General features: G+C 38.0%; 1 protein-coding gene across 1 annotated transcript; it reads left to right on the top strand.

Moving 5' to 3' along the window:
* The first annotated feature begins 714 nt into the window (after positions 1-714).
* Positions 715-14703, top strand: LOC134802124 (zinc finger protein 761-like). The gene is made up of 15 exons (XM_063774717.1): positions 715-921; positions 1312-1419; positions 1794-2960; positions 4626-4711; positions 5263-5382; positions 6291-6398; positions 10021-10303; positions 10517-10686; positions 11310-11477; positions 11584-11676; positions 11721-11813; positions 11858-11947; positions 11992-12100; positions 13268-13372; positions 14161-14703. Exons 1-15 carry the CDS (start codon positions 751-753, stop codon positions 14305-14307), a joined length of 3018 nt encoding a protein of 1005 aa, XP_063630787.1. The 5' UTR covers positions 715-750; the 3' UTR covers positions 14308-14703.
* The last annotated feature ends 238 nt before the right edge of the window (positions 14704-14941 follow it).

Raw genomic sequence — 14941 nt, 5'->3', positions numbered from 1 at the left:
AAAAACCATAGTAGAATTATTCTAAAAGAGAAAGTAAAACGTAGTGATTATATTCTCTTTGAGAGAAAGATCCTAAATATCGGTTTTCGCGGTTAACCCTCGGAATCATGAATCTAGTATTTTATATAAGGCATGATGGGTCGGGGGAAATGAGAGAACGGGATAGTCTTATCTTATGTATCTTTCAGTAGGAGTAGCAGCGAAAGCGCTATTATTGTTTGTCACAGTCTCACATTTTTTTTATTCCCCACCTTAAATTATAGCTGGTCAAGCAAATCTTGACAGTAAAAAAAGGCGCGAAATTCAAATTTTCTATGGGACGAGATTCCTTCGCGCCTACATTTTTCAAATTTGCCGCCTTTTTCTACTGACAAGATCTGCTTGACCAAGTATAGTATGGGTTATGCTGGGCAACAAATAAATTCGACCAATCATAGTGTCGCATTGCCTATGTTTTGTCCCTCACGGAGGCACGCGTATACCACTTCTATAGGATCCTACCTTCTCTGATCGGAATACAACAATGCAGAAACAAAACGTTTTACAAGAAGCGTTTCTTTTTACGCATGTTTATTACAAGCCAAGTGAGGGAAAAATGTTGTATTACCTTTGTGAAAAATTACCACGTGGATTGGAATTCATGTCATTTGTCATTGTCAGTCATTGTGTTTGTTGATTTCAATTCAAGTTGTTGTTGGCTGCAGTCTTGTCTTAAGTTGATATTTTGAGACAAACTTTAATATTGTATAAATGGATAATATAACCCATTTAAATACGCCAGGGTTTAGCGGAGGTCAAAAATCCTCTGGATCGACAACAGTACTGAATACCTGCATTTGTTGTTTGGCAATAAATATTCCGCTGGTGAAATTAACAAATTGTAAACACGTAGAGTTTTTTGAATATATCCTGGAGGTTAAGGTAAGTAAAATAGGTTTTAGTTCTTTATTAACTAATTTTTGTTATCAGTAAAATTATGACATTGTTCTACAAAAGATTCTGGGGCAATAATATTCGTTATTTTTGATTGAATACTTTATGTATGACCTCTGTACGCTAAAGGAAGCTAAGTTTTAAGTTGTCAACACAGAGCGAGCATACGCGAAAGGCATTTTTGGCCAGTGTAGACATGCCACGCGCTCGCCGCCTCGGACGAGGCACGTCTACACTGGCCGTTTTATGCGCGAGGAAATTGCCTCGCGCGTATGCTGGCTCTGTGTGGACCCAGGTATTGAGCAAAGAAACCAAATATGTGAAACTATTCCATTTCTTTGTTCGCAAATGTATATTTAAAATGTTTTACCATTTCAGTTAGAGTACCTAGCAACTTTTGTCTGCTACGCATGTCACGGCACACTCAGGGATATTTACCAGTTCAAGAGACAAGTGCAATATAGTCTTTCAAATCTTAAGAAACAGGTAATATTGCTTTTTGAATTATAAAAGGGAGTCCCCGCCATATTAACTCCTATTCATTCACATATATCTAAGGACTGGCCTTATGGGCAATGAGAATGGGGCCAGTATAGCAGTGTGCCAACGCTACAACACGATTGGTTGATAAGTTCGCATCCCGCGCGCGATTGTTCGCAACTAGTTGTGTTAGACTGCATGATTGGCTCGAATTTGTGAGTGACACCGCTGAACTAGTACCATTTTTAGTGCCTGTTATGTCAATGCTCCTAATATTATTAAATGTATGTATAATAATACAATCCTCGACTCTTCTCTATGCGAACATACCATCAAACATTTTTCTTGTATTTTACCATTTATATCAATGTATTTTACAGGTTAAAAACTTAAATCGGAACAACACAAAACTTTCTAAACTCACAAAAGCTGATATAGAAATATTCCATACTCAGAACTCCAAGCCCCTTGAAAAAGAGGTCGTCAAAATAAAAACTGAAGTTAAAATCGAAATTGAACAAAGATGCTCTGATGCTGATCCATTAGCGATGATTAAAGAAAAAGATAGAGGTCCTATAACTCCATTCTTCTTAAATCGGAATCCGGAAAATGATATCCCATTATGGACGATTAGTGAAAAACAGAGAGATCCTAATACTCCATTCTTCTCAAATATGGGTCCGGTGATTGTCCCATTACCGCCTAAAGATCCCAATATTTCATTCTTCTCACATCCATACAGGATCCAGGATCCAAGGATTATCCCAATACCGGTGATTCAACAGAAACATAAAGATCCTAATGTTTCATATTTCCCACATATGGATCCACAATCTCTGGAGATTGTCTCGTTACCGGTGATTCAAGAGAAACTTAATCCTAATATTTCATTCCTCTCAAGGGATCTGGTGACCGATGACCCATTATGGGTGAGGACAGCAAGAAATAAAGATCCTAATACTCCATTCCTTTTACATAGGGCTCCGGAGAATAATGTCCCATTACAGGGGATTACAGAAAACAATACAGATTCTAATATTTCACACTTCCCACATAGGAATCCGGAGAATAATGACAATAATGTCCGATTACAGGGGATTACAGAAAACAATACAGATCCTAACATTTCACACTTCTTACATAGGGCTCCGGAGAGTGTGCCATTGCAGGGGATTGCAGAAAACAATACTGATCCTAACATTTCACTCTTCTCACATAGGGCTCCAGAGAATAATGTCCGATTACAGGGGATTACAGAAAACAATACTGATCCTAACATTTCACACTTCTCACAAAGGGCTCAGGAGAGTGTTCCATTACAGGGGATTACACAGAAACCTAAAGATCCTAATACACCCTACTTTCGAAAGAAGTATCAGGGGAAGATTAAGTTAGTGGATTTAAATGAGGAGGAAATGTGGGAGGAGAGAAGAAAAGACGCGGCAAAAGAGAGGTATTTGAAATTGCCGTACAAATGTGAGAGTTGTATCCATGGGTTTTCCGTTCAGCCGCATTTGGAAGGACATATGGAAAGGAAACATACTGAGGTCAGTTAAATGATTATTTTTAAGTTAAACTTTTAACATGTTAACATTTTAAACGAGCCCATTATTTGTGCCGCTTAATTCCAAACTCGGGTAAATCCATTCGACCCTCTCAGCAAATATCTACCCAATGTAGTAATTTTTTGAACTGTTTTGGAGCTTATTCACTTACCTGTACTAACAATGGCATTATCTGCTTTTGTTCTCGTAGGCGCCAAACAGTTTACTTACAAAATAAGTTAGAATTACATCGTATGTATGATGAATTTTTAACCTTATTCCTTGTTGATTGGGCTTAAAATGGTCTAAAAAGATAATATCATATTCAATCTTTTGTAAAATCATATCCACCTTAGCCACGACAGGGACGTATTCTGGTGTTAAATTAAATATGTGTAAGGACTAAGTATAATTATTATACATGTTATTCGGTAAAACTTAGCCAATTTGCGTAAAAGATCAGTAGGAATTGAATAAGAACACATACTAAGACTTAAAACTACAATCATATAATGTGTCCCACAATTTGATAACAACTAGGCCAGGTATTTTTTTATTGGTGTCTCGCTCTTTTATTACAATTGCAGTTAGATATAGGTCAGAAAAATTACCACTAAATAACATTCCGACGTAAACAGATAAACCACGTGATTATCAATTGTAACAATGCGAGTAGGTACGACCCTGGCGGCACATCTGTTATCTCTAAATGCAAAACGTGTTAAGTGTTATTTTTACCGTCAATGCATTTTCATTTTTATTATAAGACTATAGATCCCATAATATAATGAAATTTTATGGTATACGTAGCCGTTTTTCTACTGAGTGCATTCTTTTTGAGGGTCGATGGTGTTCAATGCAATAAAAGTTATGTTAGCCATTATTTAGTTAGTGTATTTTGTAGTCTATTGTTTATAGAAATAAAGTCGTTAATCTATACTAACATTTCAAGGCGGTTATAATCTGCTTTTACTACGAGGTGGTTATCCTAATTTGTGGTTTACCACTCAATGGTATTGTATTCTTGAGACTCTTTGGGTACACTAGCTCAGATCATATGATACACACTATTTATATCTAGAGATGCACAAAACGCTTCACAGAGTTGTAAAGATTGATTCATATCGTTCGCTCGCGGCCATACATATTACTCATTTGGCTCACTTCGTTCAGTAGATCTGTAGACTCTAGTTCGTTTTTTTTAGCATTAGAAAGAACTTGAAAGAAGGTAAGCGATCTTGACATGTATTTTTATTGAAAAACGCTTTTTAAAAATCAGTCACTATTACTTATGAAAGCAGAAGAATATAAATGATCGTATTAGATTCATAATTGTTACATATTTGCCGTGACTTATTTTTAAAACGTGTTTTTCAATTAAAAGACACATCAAGATTGTTTACCTTTTTTCTAATGCTAAAAAAAACGAACTATAGGTATATTGTTCAAGAGTATGTAGAGAGAAATGTCAATTAATCAGATATACACAGCCATGAGTGCGACTAAGATGACGAATCACGCGATAAGATACCGCCGTGCTTTCCCGACACCCTCCGAAGTCTTCCGAACCGCTCCGAAACCTATTCGCAAACTAAAACAACTGATGTATGGAGTTACCAGTCTTTCTTTACTTATATTTGTCATAGTATAAAATAAAACTGTTTCCAGACAAGCGGGAGTGTCCCGTGTGCGATATGTAAGGTGTTCACCCCCGTGGCACTATTAGAAAAACACATAAAACGGCACTATAGGAGGTGAGAGAAATAGCTATATTTACCTTACGTTTTTACTTTTCTATAGTCTGTATCTTTAGGTATTTAAATAGAGGAAACAAAATCTACCCTCAAATGGCTCCTTATGCCAGTTGAGGGAAGATAAAAACATTACACGATCAAATAATGTACGTTAAAATCAGGTCGTTCAGTGACTGTAATTGGTATATATAATAGAGATATAGAGAGTACAATTACAGCCATCTTTCGACAGAAGATTAATACCGTTAGAACGCCATTTAACTTTGATCCTTATTCTTTCACTTATAGGTATGTGTTAATTTGTTAAATATTGAAATTAACGCCATCTACTCGTCAGTAGGCCAAAGGTTATGGCGCCATCGCTCGAAAAGATTGCCCCATACCTTTGGGCTACAGTAGAGTAGATGGCGTTAATTTCAAAATTCATGTTCTGTCCGTCACGGCCGCGTCTAGCACGTCTATAGGATCCCACCATCTATGGCTGGCATAGACGATTTTGTTAAGGCAGCATCACACTGCGTCTATTAAGGTGGCTTTACACTATACGACAGGGTCGACTGTGGCGTGTGCGGGGCGCGCTACAATACGCAGAACGCAGCAGAGGCGCACTACGGCAAGATGCACGAGACTTCACCTATACACAAGTGCGAAGAATGTGGACATACCTCAAAGTAAGTATAGTTGGTCAAGCAAATCTTGTCACTAGAAAAAGGCGCGAAATTCAAATTTTATATGGGAAGATAACCCTTCGCGCCTACATTTTTTAAATTTGCCGCCTTTTTCTACTGACAAGATTTGCTTGACCAAAAATATTTTACATTTTTACTACATTTGTTTTCTACTATAGCCTCCTAAGGCCCAAGAAGGCGTGGCTCACTCCGCGATTTCGTCGCTTTGCAACAGTCAGCTACAAGTACATCCGTTCCACACCAATTTTGGTGGCTAGCCATAAGCCGCGCGTGGCGCTGTCGCCATCTAGCGGCCATATCTGTCCTGATGGTAACAGACGCGTTTTGTTAGAGAGTGAGTCTTCTGTACCTAGTACTATTATTTATTCTGTGGCCCAAGGTCCTACCTATAAGTACTTCTTCAGTTCGTTGAAATTTAAATCATATTCAATTAGAACAGAGTCGCGTTTGCATCGTTTCGTTCATTTTCAAACAACGCAAAATCAAGTCTATTTCCTACACAACAGGTTCATATTTCAGTGGCAAATTTTGGTTTTTTCATTTGTAAGGCTGGGCCTTAGGAGGAACAGTAACCCTCTACTATCCATTCTCTTTGATATAGGTAACAATAGGGTATTTGACTACTAGTCCAATCAGTTTCTTTTTTCGAACTGTCAAAACGGATTTGCTACTATGGAATTTATACGAAACACTAGCATGTGACGTCACAATCAAATTACCTACTCTTTATAGTTTTAATGTGTTTTAAAATAGAAATTGTGTCTAAAAATAACTGCTGTCTACGTTTCTCTATTAATCTTCTGGTGCTTTATTTCATGCGTGGTGTAAAATAATTTATTTTAAATACAGTCAAATGCCCTATTATATATATATGTATGTATGTTTGTCAGTTCGCTCCGCAACTTGCGCCGTCACCGTCAGAAGCATGAGGGCAAAGTGAGCTGCGAGCATTGTGGGAAACAGTTTGTCAGCAACATGGGCCTCAAAGACCACGTCCAGTAAGTATCTTATGAACAGACATAGGATTCTATGGGGTGGAATTTATTGACAGCTAGGGAGTTCCTATATCGATAAACTCAATTATCGATGTTTCTCTCATGTACTAGTGATCGCTCCAAGTTTTGTTTGTAAAAATAAATTTATATTCAAAGTATTATCATGAAACAAAATAATAACTAAATTCCCGTTTCTTTATCTTGAAGGGATTTTTGAAAATTCACTTATCGTCATTTTTTTTAATCTAGCGGTCATATAAAATAGGCGTTGTGTAAACTTTATCATCGACTCCGAAATAATACTACAAATAATATACATTTACAAACGAAACTGGAGGCGGTCACTACTGTCATCACCACTAGTATTAGGGAAAAGTATCGATAATTGACTTTATCGATATAGTAACTCCTTAGCTGTCAATAAATTCTGCCCCATAGAATCTTAAGCCGACCACTGACTAACAGGCCGCCGGACGATATCGGCCTGTCAGTTAGAACAAAAATTTTACAGCTCCGAACAACTGACAGGCCGATATCGTCCGGCGGACTGGTAATCAGTGGGCCCCTTTATGTCTGCTATAAGTAGATAACAATACTAATAACCATACATCAAGGTTTTCGGTGCGGGAATGTTTTACACTAGCCAAATAACAGGTAAAAACTGTAAAAAACGATACTAATTTAACATTTCTAAGCAGATTTGGACCTTACTACCTACGTTTAATTCATAGTTTGGTAATTATTTTACAATAAACAAAGTTATAAATACACGAAATCATTCCCGCACCGAAAACCCCGCTGTATGCTAATAACAGTAATAATAAATAAATAAATAAATAAATATTAGGGGACATCTTACACTGATCAAACCTAGCCCCAAACTAAACAAAGCTTGTACTATGGGTACTAGGCGACGATATACATACTTGTATAGATAAATACATACTTATATACATAGAAAACAACCATGACTCAGGAACAAATATTAGTGTTCATCACACAAATAAATGCCCTTACTGGGATTCGAACCCAGGACCATCGGTTTATCAGACAGGGTCACTATCCACTAGGCCAGACCGGTCGTCAGTAATAACATAGATGGTAGCATCCTATAGAAGTGGTACACGCGTGCCTCCGTGAGGGACAATGCATACGCAATGCGACACTATGATTGGTAGAATTTATTTGTTGTCCACCATATTACATTCTTACTAAATTTACGGTGGGGAATAAAAAAAACCGGCCAAGTGCGAGTATTTAACAATGAATGAATTTTTAACAATGTATTTTTTATATGTGAAACGTGAGTGACATGTTTTTAAAAACCCCGTAGGGGTCGGATCAAAAACTAATTAATGAAGTCCGATTCACACTTGACTGCACATTTCTCATAGTTTTCCTGCCATCTATTGGTAAAGAACTATTTTATGTATTTTTTATAATGTTAGACCCAGTAGTTTCGGAGATAAAGGGGGCGGGAATGGTAATTTTTAAGCTATGTTCTTAACTAACTTCTAAACTATTTCTCTTAAAAATGTAAAAAAAATATATTTGGGATTCTCAGAATGACCTCTTTCTTTTGATGTATAACACGATATAGTTTGCAAAACTTTGTTTTTTAATTGTATCATTAACCCCCAAAAGTACCCCCTATGTTTAAAATTCATTTATCACTAACTTACATATGTGTACCAAATTTCAACTTAATTGGTTCAGTAATTTCGGAGAAATTAGGCTGTGACAGACGGACCGCCAGACGCACGAGTGATCCTATAAGGGTTCCGTTTTTTCCTTTTGAGGTACGGAACCCTTAAAAAGAGTTTACAAAATCTACCCTCAAATGGCTTCTTATGCCAGTTGAGAGTAGATGAAAACATTACATGATCAAATAATGTAGGTTAAAGTCAGGTCGTTCAGTGACTGATCCAGGCGGTTTTGTATTTGGTTGGTTAACCAATAAATTTTATAACTACCCGAAAATGTACAAATTGTTTGTTTACTTTTATTTAACCCTTTTCTATACTCTAAACCATAATTAGATTCCAAAAAAAGTAAGACAATGTTGCCACTTTTTACTAGCGCGTCTTGTATTTATGTAAAATTAAGTAAATAATAGTACATTTCGATGCTAGTGCGGAAGGTATGTCATTACTTCACGAGTACCGAGATATCTTGCCACGAGCCGCAGGCGAGTGGGAAGACTCGGGACGAGTGAAGAATGACATTTCCGCACGTGTATCGAACGACGTTTTTTAATACAGTTGCGAAAAAATAAGTAAAACATTGTTAATCGTACACTAAACAAAAGTGGTAACAGTGACAGCTCGCTTAGACGTCGTCTTTAAGTATATTATATCTATGGGCGTTTGGCAGCTATTCCGTTCCATTCAGACACCTTATTAAGAACGGAATTTTCAATATTCAATATTAAAAAATAAACGTGTTATAATGATGAAGAGGTAAGTATTAAAATATGAAATATGTATATTTTTCATATTCTTACATTAACAGTAGGTTTTTATGCTGATTACGACGTTTAAAGGAAACTAATATTAACACTCATTAATAAGTAGTCGTGAATTGGAACAAGTATAAATTTAAAAAAATTGGAAAAGTAAAAAGCACTAGTTCGACATAACCAACTTTCCGCACGCTAAACAGCTACGTAAAGTAGCACTTTGTGAGCAACTGTATTAAAAAAGTACTTTTTTAAATCGTAGGCGTAAAATTACCAATAAATAAATTATCTTAGCGTATTTATTTATAAAAAGGAATTTACTATTTTACAAACAAATTATTGCAGTGGCAACATTTTTTGGAATCTAATTATGATTTAGAGTTTAGGCTTTATCAATCAACAACGTTTTCCAGGAAAATCCAAATACATATATTACGATTAATCCAGCTTTGATGATTCAATTGAAGTCACCCGAAAGTGCAATCTAATTTGAATCTTAAATCTGAATGCTTAAGTTGAAATTCCAGTGGCGCGTATGTGGTCGATAAATCGATAAAATAGATACAGTGTATAGTCTGTATAGACCAGCGGTTCTCAGTCTTTTTTTTCTGACGGAACCCTTTTGGAAAGCGAAATACTTGATGGAACCCTACAATAAAACAATCGTTTTTAGAAGTGTGTTTTTTGCATAGTCAAATTTTTCGAGGCGACTAAAGCATAGTGTTCTAGATTCTTGTGGAACCCCTGCAGGGGTGTCGCGGAACCCTAGGGTTCCGCGGAACACACTTAGATAATGGCTGGTATAGACCATGAAGCGATTGTATAACTATTTTCGGGTTATTCGCGAACGGTTTAGAACGCAAAATGACTAGTGTAACATTTTGCCTATATCGCTCTTAGTCTACATCGCGAACGGACCAGAAATGCCTACATCATTTTCCGTCGTTTTATCTTTACGTTAGCGATGTCGACGGATCCTATTCTGTGCGGTTTGGCCTTCGGCCATTTGAAGATAACTAACGAACCTAACCTACCTGTGTGATATAAAAAAGTGGTCATATGCGTTCTAGACCGATCGCGATGTAGACTAAAAGCGATATAGGTAAAATATTACACTAGTCATTTTGCGTTCTAGGCCGTCCGCGACTATACCCTATTTTCTCACAGGAATTTCCACAAACCCTCAAACCGCACGCATACCTGCCCCAAATGCTCCAAAGTGTTCCGGGCGAGCGGCAGCTTCCTGGCTCACTTGCGGACCGCGCACGGGGCCGACGGCGGGGCCTACTGCAGGCCGTGCGACGCGCACTTTAGCACCAAGCGGAGCCTCAAGATCCACCTGAAGACGCACAGCAAACATACCAATGAAAATGATAAAAAGTTAGTAGAATTTGTTGACACTATTCCTCGCCAGTGGGGCGACGGCGACACTCCTTTCGGGCATTCTCGGGTCTGTTCGGCTCAGCATTGCTCCACCAAGCAATAGGGATGCCTCCTGTATTTAAAATAATTTATTTCACACCATCTCTATATTATTTTACTCATGTTTGACAAATCAATTATCTTTATCTGTACCATGCACAAAACAAAACACCAGATAATTGTTAGAAAAACATAGCTAGCGTATATTTTAACACAATTTCAATTTAAATAAATCGGATAGAACAAAAAAAGGTACCGGGTGAGTGCCAGCTTCCTGACTCACTTGAGGACCGCGCACGGGGCCGACGGCGGGGCCTACTGCAGGCCGTGCGACGCGCACTTTAGCACCAAGCTGAACCTCAAGATCCACCTGAAGACGAACAGCAAACATACCAATGAAAATGATAAAAAGTTAGTAGAATTTGAACAGTCTGCGTCGTGTAGTAGGTAGCATCCAAATATTCAAATAGTTCGGTACGCCATACGTATTATATATAGTTCGTTTAGCATTAGAAATAAGGTAAACAATCTTGATGTGTCTTTTAATTGAAAAACACATTTTAAAAATAAGTGACGGCAAATATGTAACAATTATGAATCTAATACGTTCATTTATATTCTTCTGCTTTCATAAGTAATAGTTATTGATTTTTAAAAAGCGTTTTTCAATTAAAAGACATATCAAGATCGCTTACCTTTTTTCAAGTTCTTTCTAATGCAAAAAAAAACTAACTATAGTGTATTGAACTATTTTAATACTTTTTATATGATAATTACTTGAATTTTGACAACCCTAAATAGCCGAAAGGTGCGATACACTAGAACGGAACAGCGTCATCAAACTTCGGTTTTGTAGGATGTGTCCTTTCTGTACGGTAGTACGATTATTTATTCTGTGACCGAACCATTTATTACGCACTTCACAATTGACAAAGCATTAGCCGTTCGGGGCCTGCTACAAATCGAACGACTATACCTGTTCCGTTTTTCCTTTTGAGGTACGGAACCCTAAAAATATGTTTTTTTGTTGGTAGATTCGTGTGTAGCGAGTGTGACGCGCGCTTCTTCACGGAGCCCAAGCTGAGAGAACACATCGAGTGGAAACACCGCAACAACGACCGGCATAAGTGCGACGAGTGCGATAAAGTATGTATTAGCTATATTATTGTAGGTTCGTGTGTAGCGAGTGCGACGCGCGCTTCTTCACGGAGCCCAAGCTGAGAGAACACATCGAGTGGAAACACCGCAACAACGACCGGCATAAGTGCGACGAGTGCGATAAAGTATGTATTAGCTATATTATTGTAGGTTCGTGTGTAGCGAGTGCGACGCGCGCTTCTTCACGGAGCCCAAGCTGAAGGAACACGTCGAGTGGAAACACCGCAACAACGACCGGCATAAGTGCGACGAGTGCGATAAAGTATGTATTAGCTATATTATTGTAGGTTCGTGTGTAGCGAGTGTGACGCGCGCTTCTTCACGGAGCCCAAGCTGAGAGAACACGTCGAGTGGAAACACCGCAACAACGACCGGCATAAGTGCGACGAGTGCGATAAAGTATGTATTAGCTATATTATTGTAGGTTCGTGTGTAGCGAGTGCGACGCGCGCTTCACGGAGCCCAAGCTGAGAGAACACGTCGAGTGGAAACACCGCAACAACGACCGGCATAAGTGCGACGAGTGCTATAAAGTATGTATTAGCTATATTATTGTAGGTTCGTGTGTAGCGAGTGCGACGCGCGCTTCACGGAGCCCAAGCTGAGAGAACACGTCGAGTGGAAACACCGCAACAACGACCGGCATAAGTGCGACGAGTGCGATAAAGTATGTATTAGCTATATTATTGTAGGTTCGTGTGTAGCGAGTGCGACGCGCGCTTCACGGAGCCCAAGCTGAGAACACGTCGAGTGGAAACACCGCAACAACGACCGGCATAAGTGCGACGAGTGCGATAAAGTATGTATTAGGGTAATTCGCCAGTAACTGGCCACCCTAAACAAAAATGAATTCTATTCACCTATAAATAGAATTCATTTTAGTATAAGGTGGCCAGTTATTGAAACTGGTACTTTATACTATAATGAATTCTGTTTATATGTGAATAGAATTCATTTTTAAGTTTAGGGCGGCCAGTTACTGGCGAATTACGCTAGCTATATTTTTTAATATACTATACAGGTTGGCTAAAAAAGCGGGCAAGTGCGAGTCGGACTCGCGCACGAATGACAATGAAAAAAAAACGGGAAAAAAATGCAAAAAAAAACGGTCACCCATTCAAGTACTGACCACGCCCGACGTTGCTTAACTTTGGTCAAAATCACGTTTGTTGTATGGGAGCCCCATTTAAATCTTTATTTTATTCTGTTTTTATAGCCGTATTTGTTGTTATAGCGGCAACAGAAATACATCATCTGTGAAAATTTCAACTGTCTAGCTATCACGGTTCGTGAGATACAGCCTGGTGACAGACAGACGGACGGACGGACGGACGGACGGACGGACGGACGGACGGACGGACGGACGGACGGACGGACGGATGGACGGACGGACGGACGGACAGCGAAGTCTTAGTAATAGGGTCCCGTTTTACCTTTTGGGTACGGAACCCTAAAAACTGCATTCCCGTTTGCAAGGAGGTTTTGGGATTATACTGTGCAACTTTTACTATGTGCCCATAAATTCTACGAGTCTTCTTTTTCCGCACAGACCCTAGTATTTGTTGTTATAGCGGCAACAGAAATACAATCATCTGTGAAAATTTCAACTGTATAGCTATCGCCTATCCAACGCCTATCACGGTTGATGAGATGCAGCCTGGAGACAGACAGACAAACAGTGAAGTCTTAGTAAACGGCCCCCTTTTTTACCCTTTGGGTATGGAACCCAAAAAACAATGTGTGTCTGCCTACATATTATTTAAATTATGTATTTATGAGTCACAGATACTTGAAATAAATGATTTTTTTTATATTTATTTTATTTTTCCTTCAGATATTTAAAAACACTTCGTCGAAGAGAAATCACATAAAACGCGTCCACGAACAAAATACACTACCCCGGGATAAGATATGCGACCACTGCGGCCGCGGGTTTACGGTTAGTATAGTTATACTCTGTATCTTTAGGTATTTATAGTTGAATTATCGAGAAGATGGAATTGCATTTGTAGTGGTTGTATGCTGATAGTACAAGAAAATAGAAAATTCAAATATAGAATGCCTGTAAACAAACAATACTACTACATATGCAATTCCACGCTCTCGATGATTCAACTATAAATAAAAGTCAACAAATAATTCGTACATTTTCGGCCAGTAATAACATTTATTGGTTAATCAACCAAATACAAAACCGCCTGGATCTGTCACTGAACGACTTGACTTTAACCACAGAAGAAATAATAGTACTACCGTACAGAAAGGACACTTCCTACAAACCCGATGTTTGACAGCGATTCAGGGTCGCACTATATGGCACTATCCTTTTCGGGTATTTAGGGTTGCACAGGGACGATAAGCTGTGCCAACTCTAATAATAGGGTATTATACTGTATTTAAATTAAATTATTTTACACCATGCATGTAATAAAGCACCAGATAATTATTAGAAAAACACAGATAGGAGTTATTTTTAAACACAAGTTCTATTTAATAAATCGGATAGAAATATAAAAAGTAGGTGAGTTGGCCGTCACGTCACGATGTAATGTTTCATATGAATTCCATATTAGCAAATCGGTTTGACAGTTCTAAAAAAGTAACTAAACTATACTCATCCTTTTCTTTTGGGTGCTAGTACTAGTGTAAGACAAAGATAGTATAATTCTCTCTGTCTATGATTGAAATGAGACAGTCCTTTGACAAAGTATATTATGTTGTTTACAGACGATGGCGATCCTGCGCTCGCACATCCGCACGCACACCGGCGAGCGGCCGTTCAAGTGCGCGCACTGCCCGGCCACTTTCGCGCACTCCGCCGCGCTTTACACGCACAACAAGCTAGTGCACAAAAAGAAGAAAAAGCTGACGTGAGATATTACTCTTACTATTTCTGTAGCAGTGGGACACAACAGGCTATTAAAAATAACTTGCTTGGCTTGTTCTGAAATAAATTATTTAAATTAGAATTTATTATTGGGAGCCTATAATGTCCCACTGCTGGGCAAAGGCCTCCCCCCACTTTTTCTAGTCTAAAAAAAATTTCAGTTAAATTTGAATTTGAAAAAAATATCTGTATCTAAAGACTTACTACATTTGTATTTGAGGACGCGACAAAGTCAGGGTGGCCGAGTCTGATTTTAGTATACTTATGACAAAATATATAAGCTATACGCAAAACAAGCTATAGTTCGTTTTTTTAGCATTAGAAATAAGGTAAACAATCTTTACGTGTCTTTTAATTGAAAAACACGTCTTAAAAATAAGTTACGGCAAATATGTAACAGTTATGAATCTAATACAATCATTTATATTCTTCTGCTTTCATAAGTAATAATTACTGATTTTTAAAAAGCGTTTTTCAATTAAAAGACGTCAAAATCGCTTACCTTCTTTCAAGTTCTTTCTAATGCTAAAAAAAACGAACTATAGTGCATTAACAAAAACCAAAGTTGACTTGCGATAGGATCTCTATTGTTTTCTAAAATAACTTAAGTCATAATGTATC

This window comes from Cydia splendana, chromosome 24, assembly GCF_910591565.1.
Source record: "Cydia splendana chromosome 24, ilCydSple1.2, whole genome shotgun sequence".
In the NCBI taxonomy this organism is placed as follows: Eukaryota; Metazoa; Arthropoda; class Insecta; order Lepidoptera; family Tortricidae; genus Cydia; species Cydia splendana.
This window is presented reverse-complemented; position numbering and strand designations above follow the sequence as displayed.

Bases quoted from the DNA above. Each gene is read 5' to 3' on its own strand.
- LOC134802124 (XM_063774717.1), top strand. From the start codon at position 751: ATGGATAATATAACCCATTTAAATACGCCAGGGTTTAGCGGAGGTCAA. The intron at 2,961-4,625 runs GTCAGTTAAATG...AACTGTTTCCAG, and splicing joins TGGAAAGGAAACATACTGAG to ACAAGCGGGAGTGTCCCGTG. The intron at 4,712-5,262 runs GTGAGAGAAATA...ACTATACGACAG, and splicing joins ATAAAACGGCACTATAGGAG to GGTCGACTGTGGCGTGTGCG.